General features: G+C 48.9%; 1 protein-coding gene and 1 long non-coding RNA gene across 2 annotated transcripts; one reads left to right on the top strand and one right to left on the bottom strand.

Annotated features, from left to right (window-relative positions):
• Nucleotides 1-3,505: 3,505 nt before the first annotated feature.
• On the top strand, nucleotides 3,506-4,165 carry LOC147330177 (uncharacterized). The gene is made up of 3 exons (XR_015129230.1): nucleotides 3,506-3,678; nucleotides 3,752-3,958; nucleotides 4,038-4,165. It is a non-coding gene; the product is annotated as an uncharacterized LOC147330177 (long non-coding RNA).
• Nucleotides 4,166-11,459: 7,294 nt separating this feature from the next.
• LOC147330176 (uncharacterized) lies at nucleotides 11,460-13,691 on the bottom strand. The gene is made up of 2 exons (XM_086291938.1): nucleotides 12,357-13,691; nucleotides 11,460-12,188 (listed from the first exon to the last, which is right to left on the bottom strand). Exons 1-2 carry the CDS (start codon nucleotides 13,689-13,691, stop codon nucleotides 11,460-11,462), a joined length of 2,064 nt encoding a protein of 687 aa, XP_086148064.1.
• Between the last annotated feature and the right edge of the window lie 235 nt (nucleotides 13,692-13,926).

Here is a 13,926-nt window from a genome sequence, read left to right as displayed (position 1 = left end):
TCCCACCGTCCAAAGACATGCAGCTTGTGGGGATAGGTTAATTGATTAATCCAAATTGCCCATAGGTGTGAATACGCGAGTGAATGTGAGCACGAATGGTTGTCTGTCTCTGTGTGTTAGCCCTGCGACAGACTGGCGACCTGTCAAGGGTGTACCCTGCCTCTCGCCCTATGACAGCTGGGATAGGCTCCAGCATCCACCGCGACCCTGAAAAGGATAAGCGGAAGCGAATGGATGGATGGATGGATGGATGTTTGGATAGTTTCATCAGTTATCCAGCACTAAACTAAGAATTTTTACAAATGTTGATCCTATGAAAATAGTGTTTACCTCTGAAGCTCCCTCACGCTAAAAATAAAAATAAAATATTATTCACTTCTTAACATGAACTATTAATTTTGATTCAAATGAAACTGAAACATATCTAATCAAAGGTTTATTTATTCAAATCATTAATTGTTAGGGAAAATGTACTTGCTATTAACAATCAAGTAACCTTCATTACACCAGATTCCATTAAATGTTGCACTTTTGTAACAAAATTACATAACATTGAATTAGCTAAAATCAGCAGTTTGGGCAGTGAAACATTTGATCTGCCATGGTAATCAAACTGCATATCCCACTTCCTCCAAACCAGGAATGTCAAACACAAGGCCTTGGGGCCAGGATCAGCTGGGAAAAGACCCCAGTGTAAAGGAATGCACTGATTTTGGAGTTTTAACTGTATTTTCATAGGTTTTTGAGTGTTTGCTACTAATAAAGAGAAAATAGTTTTTGCACTATCTTCTACATACTGAGTCATTCTGCTCATGGTAGTCTAAGGAGCTTGGTTTCACAAAACGTAAAGAAGTCCAGTCACTTTCCTTCCAAGCTCCTTAGAGTAAATGTGTATTTGCACTGACAGAAATTGGCTGCTGATTGGGAAAACTGTGTTTGTTACTCTTAGCAATCCAACAAACATCACAAAAAGAACTTAACATCCAAAAGATTGGTTAAGACTTGTATCTTCACAAAGAAGTTCTGCTTCATTTTGTGTGAGTATTTCCACAAACTTTGAAGTTTAGGGTCCCTTTTTTCATCACGTGCTCTACAAGTAACACCTGGCTTATTGGATTACCTGGAGCCTGGAATTCATTTTGTCTTCTAAGAATTTAAATTGGTGATCAAGAAACATGACAACTAAGAGGCTAACAGAAGATATTGAAGAAGTTAAGAAGTCTCTTAACTTCATGTCAGAGGAATTGAGTAAGGTGGTGAAACAGCAAGCAGGACTGCTGGACTTAATTGAAGAAGTAAGACAACTGAAGATTGTGATTAAGGAAAAAGACAAGAAGATTGAAGAGCTGGAAAAAAAGAGTTGAAGATTTGGAGCAGTATACAAGAATGGAAGATGTGATTATTTCTGGACTGAAGACAAATCACTACACCTATGCACGGAGTACAGCAGGTGACAAGGAGGGGGAAGATGCACCAAGAGCTGAAAAGGATTTGCTTGAGCAGCAAGTTATTCAGTTTTTCAAAGACAAAGACATTCTTTTGGATAGCAAAAACATAGCTGCATGTCATACTATTCCACAAAAACATACCAAGATGCCAACTATCATACTACGATTTGTGAACAGGAAATATAAAGTTGAACTGTTAAAGATGGGAAAGAAGTTAAAGGGAACCAGCGTATATGTGAATGAGCATCTCACCAAGAGAAATGCTGAAATTGCACGACAGGCAAGACTATTGAAGAAGTAAAGGCACATCCAAGATACCTGGACTAGGAACTGTAAGGTATTCATAAGACTTAATGGGACACCAGAACAAGCTAAAGTAATTGTTGTCAGAGACATTGCAGATCTTGAGAGATTTAAACAAAAGAAATAGAGTTCAGTGTAGAAAAGAATTGTGTTGCTGACTGTGATATGAACAATATCTGATAAGTGTGAGAAAAATAACTATGCATGTGAATGTGAACAAAATAAAAGGCAAAAAAATGGAATATTTTGGATCTCATGATTATAAATTTTATGAGTTGGACAATAGTATTGATCCAGATATCCACCTCTATCAGAATGTTGATATGACATGTGAATATTATAATGGGGAAGAGTTGGATCCCAAGATAAAAGGTTTTTCATTAATCCACTTTAACAGTCGGAGTCTTTACAGTAATTTTTCTAAAATCAAAGCGTTTCTTGATCAATTCCAAAATAAGTTTGCAGTGGTAGCAATTTCAGAAACATGGTTGAATGATGACAAAGAATTGCAAGATGGACTAGAGGGATATGAAATGTTTTGGCAAAATAGGAAGAATAGAAGAGGAGGGGGTGTTGCTATGTTTGTTTTTTCATATCTTAAATGTAAAGTTGTTAACAATATGACTGCTGTGATTGATAGATAACTTGATGGAATGTTTAACCATTGAAATTCAGGTTGAAAGATCGAAAAACATATTAGTTAGCTGCATTTATCGTACATCTGCATCCTGTATAGATCAGTTTACTAAAGAAATTTCTGTAATATTAAAAAAACACAAGGAGAAGGTGACTTTTTTTTGTGGTGATTTTAACATTGATCTATTGAAGGCAAACGACCATAATAAGACGTTTAGTTTTGGATTCCATCCGTTGATTCTAAAGCCGAGCAGATTAATGATGGATAGCGCCACTTTGATCGACAATATTTTTGTCAATAAGATAGACGGCAAGCTACATAGTGGACTGTTAGTCACAGATGTAAGTGATCACTTGCCTGTCTTTTCAGTGTTTGAAATGAACAATCAACTTCATTTTCAAGAGGAAAAGCAAATTTATTTCAGTGGTAGAATAAAAACACCAGAACAAATTGCGGCTTTTAAAACAGACTTAGAAAATTATGACTGGCAAAAAGTTTATATCGAAGACACTAATGATGCATACAATGCGTTTTTGGATATATTTTTGTCAATCTATGACAGCCATTGTCCAATTAAAAAGTTTTCTGAAAATTATAAAAAGAAAAAAACCATGGTTTACACAAGGTCTGGAAAGAGCCTGTAAAAAGAAAAATAGGATATACAAGATTTTTTTGACACATAGAACAAAGGAAAATGAAGACAAATATAAGAAATATCGAAATAAATTAACATCTATTATACGATATGAAAAGAAAAGATATTATGAACAGCTGCTTCAAAAACATAAAAGTAATATTAAGGCTACCTGGAGTGTATTAAATAGGATAATAAAAAATCAACATAATATATGTTCTCCAACACGTATTGTAAAAAGAGGTAATGTAGTGATTGATAATACTGAGAGCATAGTTAATGAATTTAATGATTACTTTGTTAATGTAGGTCCCAACTTGGCAAAAGAGATTTCTGTACCAGGAGGAAATGATGAAGTAGATTCTACTTCTTGTAAATGTAGCTGAATGTTTCTTGGTGGAGTCTGTGAGAGTGACATTGTAGAAGTGGTGAGTAAATTCAAGAGTAAAAAATCCATGGATTGTGACGACCTTGACTGTCATGGTCTACGGTGGGTGGCTGGAGTTTCCATTAGGCTCCTGAACTGACCTGGGATCCGCCCCTGGGCAGGGCCAACTCCAGCTCCTGCACACCTGGAGCCTATTGCAGGCTATCAAGCCAGAGGGATTTAAACCACACATCGATGTTCACTCACTGCCAGTTCGTCATCAACCCATGTTGGTAACAGGTCTTGTGTCTCAAGTTCTCGCTGTGATTCATCTTACTAACTAAGACTCTTTTGTGCTACAGTCGCTGTACCCACCCTGGCTCACTCCACCTCCGGACTCGGAATATCTAGTGATCATTTTGGAAATCCCTCTGTGCCTCACCTGCCTGCCCTCCTGCCATCACACTCCATCTGGAGCCCCGGATCTCAGGTCAGCCTTTCCACGCCACTCAGCCTCCCCTGGATCTTCATCATCCCCCTCTCAAACACTCCAGGTCCCTAACTGCAAAGTAAGAATTGCTGCTCTTATACTGGCCACTTCTGAGCTGCCTTCACTACCTGCCTAACTTCTATATCCTCTCCCCTCAGTGTGACTGTTCCCCACTCAGCTCCGTTCCACTTCTCAGGCCTCGTTCCCTCGCCCTAGCCACGTTCCCCTGGGCACGCCACACCAAGGCTCCACGTCTCGTCATTTTCTGTCTTTGCCACGTTTCCCTTTGTTTTGTTCCCCTTGCACTTAACCGTAATAAACTATTAAATCATCTACCGTCTCCGCTCTGGGTTCCTGCACCTGGGTCCTATTCAGTACCGGCCATCCGTCGCCGTGACAGTACGAACTGGCCAACAAATGGACTCAGCAGACCCAGTACGTGCAGCAGTCTCCAAGCAGGGAGCCATTTTAGGGGCTCATTAGCAAGCGTTGCAGGTTCTCGACACCCGGTGTCAAGCCATAGGCGAGACCCAGGCTAGGATCTTAGCTTCCCTGCAGGAGATTCAGTCGGCTCTTTCCCCTCCTCCAGGCCCATCCTCCGCGTCCCCTGCGCCCGTGGCAGAACCTCCCCAGTCCTCCCCAGCTCCGACCCCTTCGGGCTCCGTGTTTCGCGATGCTGCATTCCCAGAACCCGAACCGTACTCTGGGGAGCGGGGCCGCTGTACGGCCTTTCTACTGAAATGTTCTCTCGCGTTCACGCATTCACCCCGTTCATTTACTAGCGAATCAGCTCGGGTAGCATATCTGGTGGCTAAACTACAGGGCAAGGCGCTGTTATGGGCCGAGGCGTACCTGTCGGCTCACCCGCTCCCAACCTGCTCGTTTGATGATTTTCTGTGCGAGTTTAAAAAGACCTTTACTCACCCAGTATCGGAGGGTAGTTCTGATGAAAGGTTGCTCGGGCTGCAACAGGGGAGCCGGAGTGTCGCGGAGTTCATTATCGACTTCCGTACTGCAGCCGCCGAGGCCAATTGGCCCGATCATGCCCTTCGTGGAGTGTTCCGTCGCGCCTTAAACGACGAGCTCAAAGACCAGCTCGCTTCCCGCGATGAGCCCAAATCCTTTGAAGACTTGGTCTCCCTTTCCCTTCGGATAGATAATCGCCTGAGGGAAAGGGAGGCAGAAAAGAACCAGAAACATCGTAAACCTGCGCCTCGTACGTTTTCACTTCCTCCACCGTCACGTCCGGTGTCAACATCCGCTCCCGTTTCCGTGGAAACGGACGCCGCTCCAGAGCCTATGTTAATCGGCCGCTCTCGTCTCACACCAGAGGAGCGAGAACGACGGCTTCGGTCGGGCGCGTGTTTTTACTGTGGCTCAGTGGAGCATAGGTTAGCGCAGTGTTCGGTTCGGCCAAAAGGCTACGCCCGCCGGTAATTTCGGGGATACAGGTGGGCGGATCCTCTTTCAGTTCCAAACCCCGGTTAATTCTACCAGTCACCCTGTGTCTAAATAAGGTTTCTCACCCCCTCCATGCTCTCGTTGATTCCGGAGCAGAGCAAAATTTAATAGATCTAGCTCTCGCTAGACGCCTTCATTTGCCACTCAAGACTCTCGATCCTCCCATCCCTGTTACCGCATTAAACGATCAAATATTCTCTCAGATAACCCATCAGGCTGGCCCCGTAACCCTCGTCACCTCTGGAAACCACCATGAAGCCATTACCTTATTCACCTTCTCTTCTCCTGATTCACCACTCATCCTAGGCTACCCCTGGCTACAGAAACATAACCCTCATATAGACTGGTCTGGAAGTAAAATCGCTAGTTGGAGCCCCTTTTGTCTAGCCCACTGCCTCAAGTCTGCCCTACCGCCGGGGGCCCCTGACACTAACACCTCGGGCGTTGATCCGGTTGACCTCACACTCGTCCCACCTGAGTACCATGACCTCCAGGAAGTTTTCAGTAAAGACAGAGCGTCGTCCTTACCACCCCACAGGCCTTATGACTGCGCTATCGACCTTCTACCTGGTGCTCCGCTTCCCTCTAGCCGGCTATTCAACATCTCCAGACCAGAAAGAGAGTCCATGGAAAAGTACATCCACGAGTCATTAGCTGCAGGTATCATCCGCCCATCCTCCTCTCCAGTGGCCGCCGGCTTCTTTTTTGTGGAAAAGAAGGATAAATCACTCCGTCCATGCATAGACTACAGAGGGTTAAACGACATCACCATTAAAAACAAATATCCTTTACCCCTTATCAGCTCAGCCTTCGAACCCCTCCATGAAGTCACCGTATTCACCAAACTGGATCTCCGCAATGCCTACCACCTTGTCCGCATCAGGGAAGGGGACGAATGGAAAACGGCTTTTAATACGCCCCTAGGTCATTTTGAGTATTTGGTCATGCCGTTTGGGTTAACCAATGCCCCCGCTGTCTTTCAGAACCTGGTCAACGACGTGCTCCGTGATTTCCTGAACCAGTTTGTCTTTGTTTATCTTGATGACATACTCATTTTCTCCAAGACCCCCCAGGAACACCATGTCCACGTCCGAGCAGTCCTCCAACGCCTCCTGGAAAACCGACTTTACGTCAAAGCCGAGAAATGTGAGTTTCATGCACAATCTGTCACTTTTCTTGGCTATATACTCGCAGGAGGGCAGGTGAAGACTGATCCAGCCAAGATCCGCACGATCCTAGAGTGGCCCACGCCCACGTCACGCAAGCACTTACAACGTTTCCTCGGCTTTGCCAATTTCTACCGGAGGTTTATTCGCAACTACAGCCAGGTAGCCACTCCTCTCACTACACTCACATCCACCAAAAGACAGTTCATCTGGACACCTGAAGCTGAGGTAGCATTCAGTAGGCTCAAGCGCCTATTTACTTCAGCTCCAGTATTGTGTCACCCAGATCACTCCAAGCCATTTGTTCTAGAGGTAGACGCGTCCGACGTCAGCGTCGGAGCGGTCCTTTCACAGCATTCAGGTTCCAAGGCCAAGTTACACCCATGTGCCTTTTTTTCACGTCGACTCTCGTCAGCTGAACGCAACTATGATGTAGGAGACAGAGAGTTGCTGGCTATTAAGTTAGCCCTGGAAGAGTGGCGTCACCTATTGGAAGGAGCTGAACACCCATTCACCATCTTCACAGATCATAAAAACCTTACTTACCTCAAAACAGCTAAGCGTCTAAACGCCCGCCAGGCCCGTTGGTCTCTGTTCTTTGATCGCTTCAAGTTTGCCATCTCTTTCCGTCCAGGTTCCAAGAACGCCAAGGCTGATGCCCTGTCTCGTCTTTACGACCCAGACACTGAACCCACCGAACCAGCTCCTGTGCTTCCTGCCTCCTGCCGCGTAGCGTTTTTATCCTGGGACATAGAGGAATCCATCCAGCGTGCTTTACTGGATGAACCAGACCCTGGCACAGGTCCTCCGGGCCGCCGCTTCGTTCCCACAGCAACCCGTTCGGCTGTAATTAAGTGGGCTCATACCTCCCGGTTTTCCTGCCATCCTGGAATCGGCCGCACCATCGCACTACTACGTCGTCACTTCTGGTGGGCAACTCTGGAACATGATGTGCGGGACTACGTCTCTGCCTGTGACGTGTGCGCCAGGAACAAGACCCGAAATCAGCGACCATCCGGTCTTCTGCAACCTCTAGCCGTACCTTCTCGTCCTTGGTCCCACATTTCCCTGGACTTTGTCACTGGACTGCCTAGGTCAGCAGGTAAAACAGTGATACTCTCCGTGATCGACAGGTTTTCAAAAGCAGCTCACTTCGTTGCCCTGGAGAAACTACCCACTGCCACGGAAACTGCAAGACTGATGGTTGACCACGTCTTCAAACTCCACGGGATTCCTGCCGAGGTCACTTCTGACAGGGGACCTCAGTTTACATCCCAGGTTTGGAAATCTTTCTGCTCTGCCCTGGGTGCTCGAGCCAACCTCAGTTCTGGTTACCACCCTCAAACCAACGGGCAGACTGAGAGGCTCAACCAAGAGCTGGAGTCCATGCTCCGCTGCATGGTTTCCCATAACCCGGCTACCTGGTCAGCACATCTCCCATGGGTGGAGTATGCGCACAATTCTCATGTTTCCGCATCCACTGGTCTCTCTCCATTTGAAGCGTCCCTGGGCTATCAGCCTCCCCTCTTCCCTGAGGAAGAGGCTGATTTGGCTGTGCCTTCCGTCCAGCACCATCTCCAGCGCTGCCGCCGCGTCTGGACTCGGACCCAGGAGGCACTGAAGAAAGCTGCTGCCCGCCACTGCCGCTATGCAGATCGTCTACGGTCGCCAGCTCCTCGGTACGCTCCAGGGCAGAAGGTGTGGCTGTCGGCTAAGGATGTTCCCCTTAAAGTTTCCTCCCGCAAGCTGGCTCCTCGGTTTATTGGGCCGTATGTCATCCACTCCGTCGTCTCGCCCTCTGCTGTGAAGCTCGAGCTTCCTCCCAGTCTGCGGATTCACCCGGTTTTTCATGTTTCCCAAGTCAGGCCTGTGCTGTCCAGCGTGCTGTGCCCGCCTTCCGACCCCCCTCCGCCCGCCCGGCTCATCGATGGTCATCCGGCCTATACGGTTCGGCGGATCGTTGACGTCCGTCGCCGTGGTCGGGGTCGCCAGTTTTTGGTGGACTGGGAGGGGTATGGGCCTGAGGAACGTGCCTGGGTTCCTCGCTCGTTTATCCTTGATCCTGCTCTTGTCTCTGATTTTTTCAGGTCACGTCGCGGGCTGGGGACCGGTCGGCCGCCGGGTGGCGTCCCTTGAGGGGGGGGTACTGTCATGGTCTACGGTGGGTGGCTGGAGTTTCCATTAGGCTCCTGAACTGACCTGGGATCCGCCCCTGGGCAGGGCCAACTCCAGCTCCTGCACACCTGGAGCCTATTGCAGGCTATCAAGCCAGAGGGATTTAAACCACACATCGATGTTCACTCACTGCCAGTTCGTCATCAACCCATGTTGGTAACAGGTCTTGTGTCTCAAGTTCTCGCTGTGATTCATCTTACTAACTAAGACTCTTTTGTGCTACAGTCGCTGTACCCACCCTGGCTCACTCCACCTCCGGACTCGGAATATCTAGTGATCATTTTGGAAATCCCTCTGTGCCTCACCTGCCTGCCCTCCTGCCATCACACTCCATCTGGAGCCCCGGATCTCAGGTCAGCCTTTCCACACCACTCAGCCTCCCCTGGATCTTCATCATCCCCCTCTCAAACACTCCAGGTCCCTAACTGCAAAGTAAGAATTGCTGCTCTTATACTGGCCACTTCTGAGCTGCCTTCACTACCTGCCTAACTTCTATATCCTCTCCCCTCAGTGTGACTGTTCCCCACTCAGCTCCGTTCCACTTCTCAGGCCTCGTTCCCTCGCCCTAGCCACGTTCCCCTGGGCACGCCACACCAAGGCTCCACGTCTCGTCATTTTCTGTCTTTGCCACGTTTCCCTTTGTTTTGTTCCCCTTGCACTTAACCGTAATAAACTATTAAATCATCTACCGTCTCCGCTCTGGGTTCCTGCACCTGGGTCCTATTCAGTACCGGCCATCCGTCGCCGTGACATTGACATGTCGTTCTTCATAGTGTCCTTCAACCGTTAACATATATTTGTAACAAATCATTTCAAACTGGAATTTTTCCAGATAAAATGAAAATTGCCAAAGTGATCCCACTATATAAAACTGGTGATAAACAGATTGTGTCAAACTATAGACCGGTATCTTTACTGCCTCAGTTTTCAAAGATTCTTGAAAAACTATTTGCAAACAAACTAGATTCCTTTATTGATAAATATGATTTATTGAATGATCATCAGTATGGGTTCAGAAGAAATCGCTCAACATCTCTAGCTGTGATGGAATTTATTGAAAATATTGCAATGGCTGTGGATGAAAAATAGTTTGGAATAGGTGTGTTTATTGATTTACGTAAAGCCTTTGATACGATAGATAATTCTTTACTTTTACAGAAGTTTGAAAGGTATGGTTTAAGAGGTGTTGTAGAATTTTGGTTAAATAGTTACTTGAATAATAGGTTCCAATATGTGAGTATTAATAACATGAAATCTAAACTTAGAAAAGTAACTTGTGGAGTTCCGCAAGGATCTGTTTTGGGACCTAAGTTATTTTTACTTTATATAAATGATATTTGTACAGCCAGTGATACTTTAAAATATGTGATGTTTGCTGATGATACAAACTTATTTTGCTCTGGAAAAGACATAAAGAAATTACTGAAAACAGTGGAAACAGAACTCATGAAGTTTTCAATGATAGTTTATTAAATACAAACCAGATGGTTTGTATTTAATAAACTATCATTGAATGAAAGTAAAACAAAATTTATGTTATTTGGAGGTAATAAAAGTAATATTAAAGTAAAATTGAATTTAAATAAGGTTGAAATTGAAAGGGTATATGAGACAAAATTTTTAGGAGTAATTATTGATGATAAACTTTGTTTGAAGCCCCACATAGAACATGTGAAAAGGAAATTATCCAAGTCTATTTCTATTCTTTATAAAACAAGAGATTTTTTTGAATGAGATATAGGATAGGATTGGATATAGGGAGTCCACCAACCAGTTTTTTGTAGGATCATCTATGTTAAAATTCATGGACATATTCTAAAACTTTAGAAATGATATATCGTGTGATGAAAAAGAATGTTCCAATTTGTATTTTAAGTATGTTTCAACTAAGAGATGGAAAATATGATTTGAGGGGGTCTTATAAGTTTGAAATGTCACGGGCTGCGATGGCAGACCGTGGAGTGGCAATGAAAGTAGGGCCCAAAACGCGAGACTCTTAGCGAAGGACAGTGGATTTATTTACAGGAGGTGAAAAACACACAACTATATACAAAATCCCAGCACTGTGGTCCCGTGGTGATTCTCCCTGAATCCCACACAGTGCAGATGTCCGTAAAAGAGAAAGGTGGCGACTCCAAAAAAACTCCAATTCCCACACCGTGACTTAGAAACACACTCCGCTCCAGATTCGAGTTCTGACTCAAGGATCCAGCGTCGGCCTCAGCTCAGCTGCAGTCTTAAATGCCGTTCCCTTGACGAGCGTAATCTGCTGCAGCTGGCAGAGGACGACAAGCGGCAGGTGTGGCTGTCTCTGGAGCAGAAACACTTCCAGGTTCGCAGTCTCCTCAGCGAACCCACACCTCCGGAAGCTCACACGGAGACACATGGAGAAACGGAGAGCAAACCAAAACAACACACGGAAAACATAAACATATACTGAAAATACATGAGCCCTGGGTCCCTAGACCCAGGCCATGACAGTACCCCCCCTCTAAGGGTCGGCTCCCGACGACCCAAAACAAAACAAAAACCACAACCCAACCACCCCAGGGCGGGCGGCGGGGGGGATAACAGGACGGAGGGCCGGAACCAACCCCCAAATGACCAAATAGTTCATCTCAAAAGTCCCAGAGGCTCAACCGCGACTCCAGCGGAGGCACAAAACAGTTCAATAACCCCCCAAAACCGTGGCGTGAGAAAACCAGTTCAGGCGGCCAGTAACTATAACACAAGAGTTCAGGTGGCCTACCTCGGGTCCCGTGATAGCAACGGAATACTTCAGGCGCCCTGCAGTGTCGCAACAGCTCCGGCGGGCGGCCACGGGTCCGGTGGCAGCAATGTGACAGCTCCGGCGGCCGACCGCGGGTCCGGCGGCCGACCGCGGGTCCGGTGGCGGCGGCGTTGCAACAGCTCCGGCGGACGGCCACAGGTCCGGTGGCGGCGGCGTTGCAACAGCTCCGGCGGGTGGTGGAGTAGAACGGCCCATAATCCCCGACGTGCTGGACGTGGACGGCATGGAGGGCGTGGATGCGGATCCTGCACACTGACCCCCTGCTCAGGCTGAGCGGGTCCCTCCGGCACGCCGATCTCCGGCTGTGGCTGAGCGGGTCCCTCCGGCACGCCGAGCCGCTCTCTTGATGGTGGGCGCTCCTCCCGCACGCCGGGCTCCCGCTCGCTGAGCTCTTGCTCGGGCCGCGCGAGCTCCTCCTGCGGCTCCCGCTCGCTGAGCTCTTGCTCGGGCCGCGCGAGCTCCTCCTGCGGCTCCCGCTCGCTGAGCTCTTGCTCGGGCCGCGCGAGCTCCTCCTGCGGCTCCCGCTCGCTGAGCTCCTGCTCGGGCCGCGCGAGCTCCTCCTGCGGCTCCCGCTCGCTGAGCTCCTGCTCGGGCAGCGCGAGCTCCTCCTGCGGCTCCCGCTCGCTGAGCTCCTGCTCGGGCAGCGCGAGCTCCTCCTGCGGCTCCCGCTTGCTGAGCTCCTGCTCCGGCAACGCGAGCTCCTCCTGCGGCTCCCGCTCGCTGAGCACCCGCTCCGGCAGCGCGAGCTCCTCCCGCTCGCCGTGCTCCTCTGCAGGCTCCTCTGCAGGCTCCTCTGCAGGCTCCTCTGCAGGCTCCTCTGCAGGCTCCTCTGCAGGCTCCTCTGCAGGCGGCGCGGGCTCCTCCCGCTCGCCGAGCTCCTCTGCAGGCTCCTCTGCAGGCGGCGCGGGCTCCTCCCGCTCGCCGAGCTCCTCTGCAGGCAACGCCGGTCCCTCCGGCTCGTTGAGGTTCTCCAGCAGCGGTGCGGGCTCCTCAGTGGGTGGCTCGCTGAGCTGCTCCGGCTCACAGAGCTCCACAGCTGGCGACGCGGGCTCTCCCCGCTCGCTGAGCCCCTGCTCGGGCTTGCTGAGCTCCTCCGGGTCGCTGAGCCGCTCCTCCGGCTGCGACGCGGGTATAGATGGTTGTTGATCCGGAGGTGAAAATGGCGATGCGGAAGCTGCAGGTGGTGAAGATGACGGTCGAGCGGGTGATGTGGATGGTGAAGCCGAGAGTTCTGCGGTCGCTGCAGTCTGATGGGACGCTGGTGGAGAAGTAGCTGCAAAGGGCGGAGGTGATAATGGTGTGGCAGCTACTCGTGGTAGACTGGACAGCGATGTAGAAACAACAGGCGGGTGACATAATGGCAGGGTAGTTCCAGCAGGCATATTAGCCTCCAACTGAGGATGAAGACGAGAGGCTGACTGGACTGAAGACTGAATTACTAGCTGGGTGACTGGCTGTGTTACAGCTACAAGCTGGGCAGCTGGCTGTGCTACGGCTACAGGCTGGGCAGCTGGCTGTGCTACGGCTACAGGCTGGGCAGCTGGCTGTGCTACGAGGTTAGCTTTCACACAGTCCAGTGAATAAACAGATGAGGTGAGTGAAGATGAATTGTCCATATGACTCACCACAGCCGGCTGTTGGAAAGTTTTAGAGTCTGGCTGCGGTGAGGCACGCCGGCGGCGCAAGCGTCGCTTCTTTAACGATGCCGGGGCCAGCGTATCAGGCTGAGGTTCCACCAGCCGGCCGGACAGGAGAGCAGCTGTGTGATTTTGAGCTGCCGGTCCTTGGTCCGCTGACTCAGCAGGTGCCGCAGAGGCGAGTGGAGATGTGGTGAGGTGCAGAGGGCGTGTGAAACGTTTCCCCCGCAATGGAGGGTCCAACGAGAGAGCTGCAAGCGACGGCGGGGAGGCTATCTGCCTATGAAAAAAGAAATAGGCAGCAAGGGCTCCCAGGGAGGTTGCCACATCCTCCTCGCCCGGACAGCCCACACCAAACAGCTCAAAACAGGAACTTTCCCTCAGCGTGGTTATAATCGAAATTAGTCTCTTAATGTCCAAAAAGCTCACAGATAAGGTGATTGATGATAGGAAGTAATCAAAAAATACGACCTGTAAGTGTCTCTGATGAGTATCTGCCCTCTGGAGCATGCTCCGACAGTAACTCCAGAGCTGGGCAAGCAACTCCTCCTGTGAGACGGTCCCTGTGTCCGCTGGGCCCATGATGGCTGGATCCTTCTGTCACGGGCTGCGATGGCAGACCGTGGAGTGGCAATGAAAGTAGGGCCCAAAACGCGAGACTCTTAGCGAAGGACAGTGGATTTATTTACAGGAGGTGAAAAACACACAACTATATACAAAATTCCAGCACTGTGGTCCCGTGGTGATTCTCCCTGAATCCCACACAGTGCAGATGTCAGGTAAAAAAGAAAGGTGGCGACTCCAAAAAAACTCCAAT

The sequence above is a fragment of the Aulonocara sp. 'chitande type north' Nkhata Bay genome, linkage group LG5, assembly GCF_057382095.1.
Source record: "Aulonocara sp. 'chitande type north' Nkhata Bay isolate Kocher_YH1m ecotype deep benthic linkage group LG5, A_spYH_male_GT1.1, whole genome shotgun sequence".
Lineage (NCBI taxonomy): Eukaryota > Metazoa > Chordata > Actinopteri > Cichliformes > Cichlidae > Aulonocara > Aulonocara sp. 'chitande type north' Nkhata Bay.
This window is presented reverse-complemented; position numbering and strand designations above follow the sequence as displayed.

What these genes read in the sequence shown, in the direction of transcription:
- LOC147330176 (XM_086291938.1), bottom strand. Translation starts at nt 13,691, where the DNA reads ATGGGCCCAGCGGACACAGGGACCGTCTCACAGGAGGAGTTGCTTGCC. An exon ending in CGCCGCCTGCAGAGGAGCCT is followed by an intron (nt 12,189 to 12,356) that starts GCAGAGGAGCTC and finishes GTGCTCAGCGAG; the next exon opens with CGGGAGCCGCAGGAGGAGCT.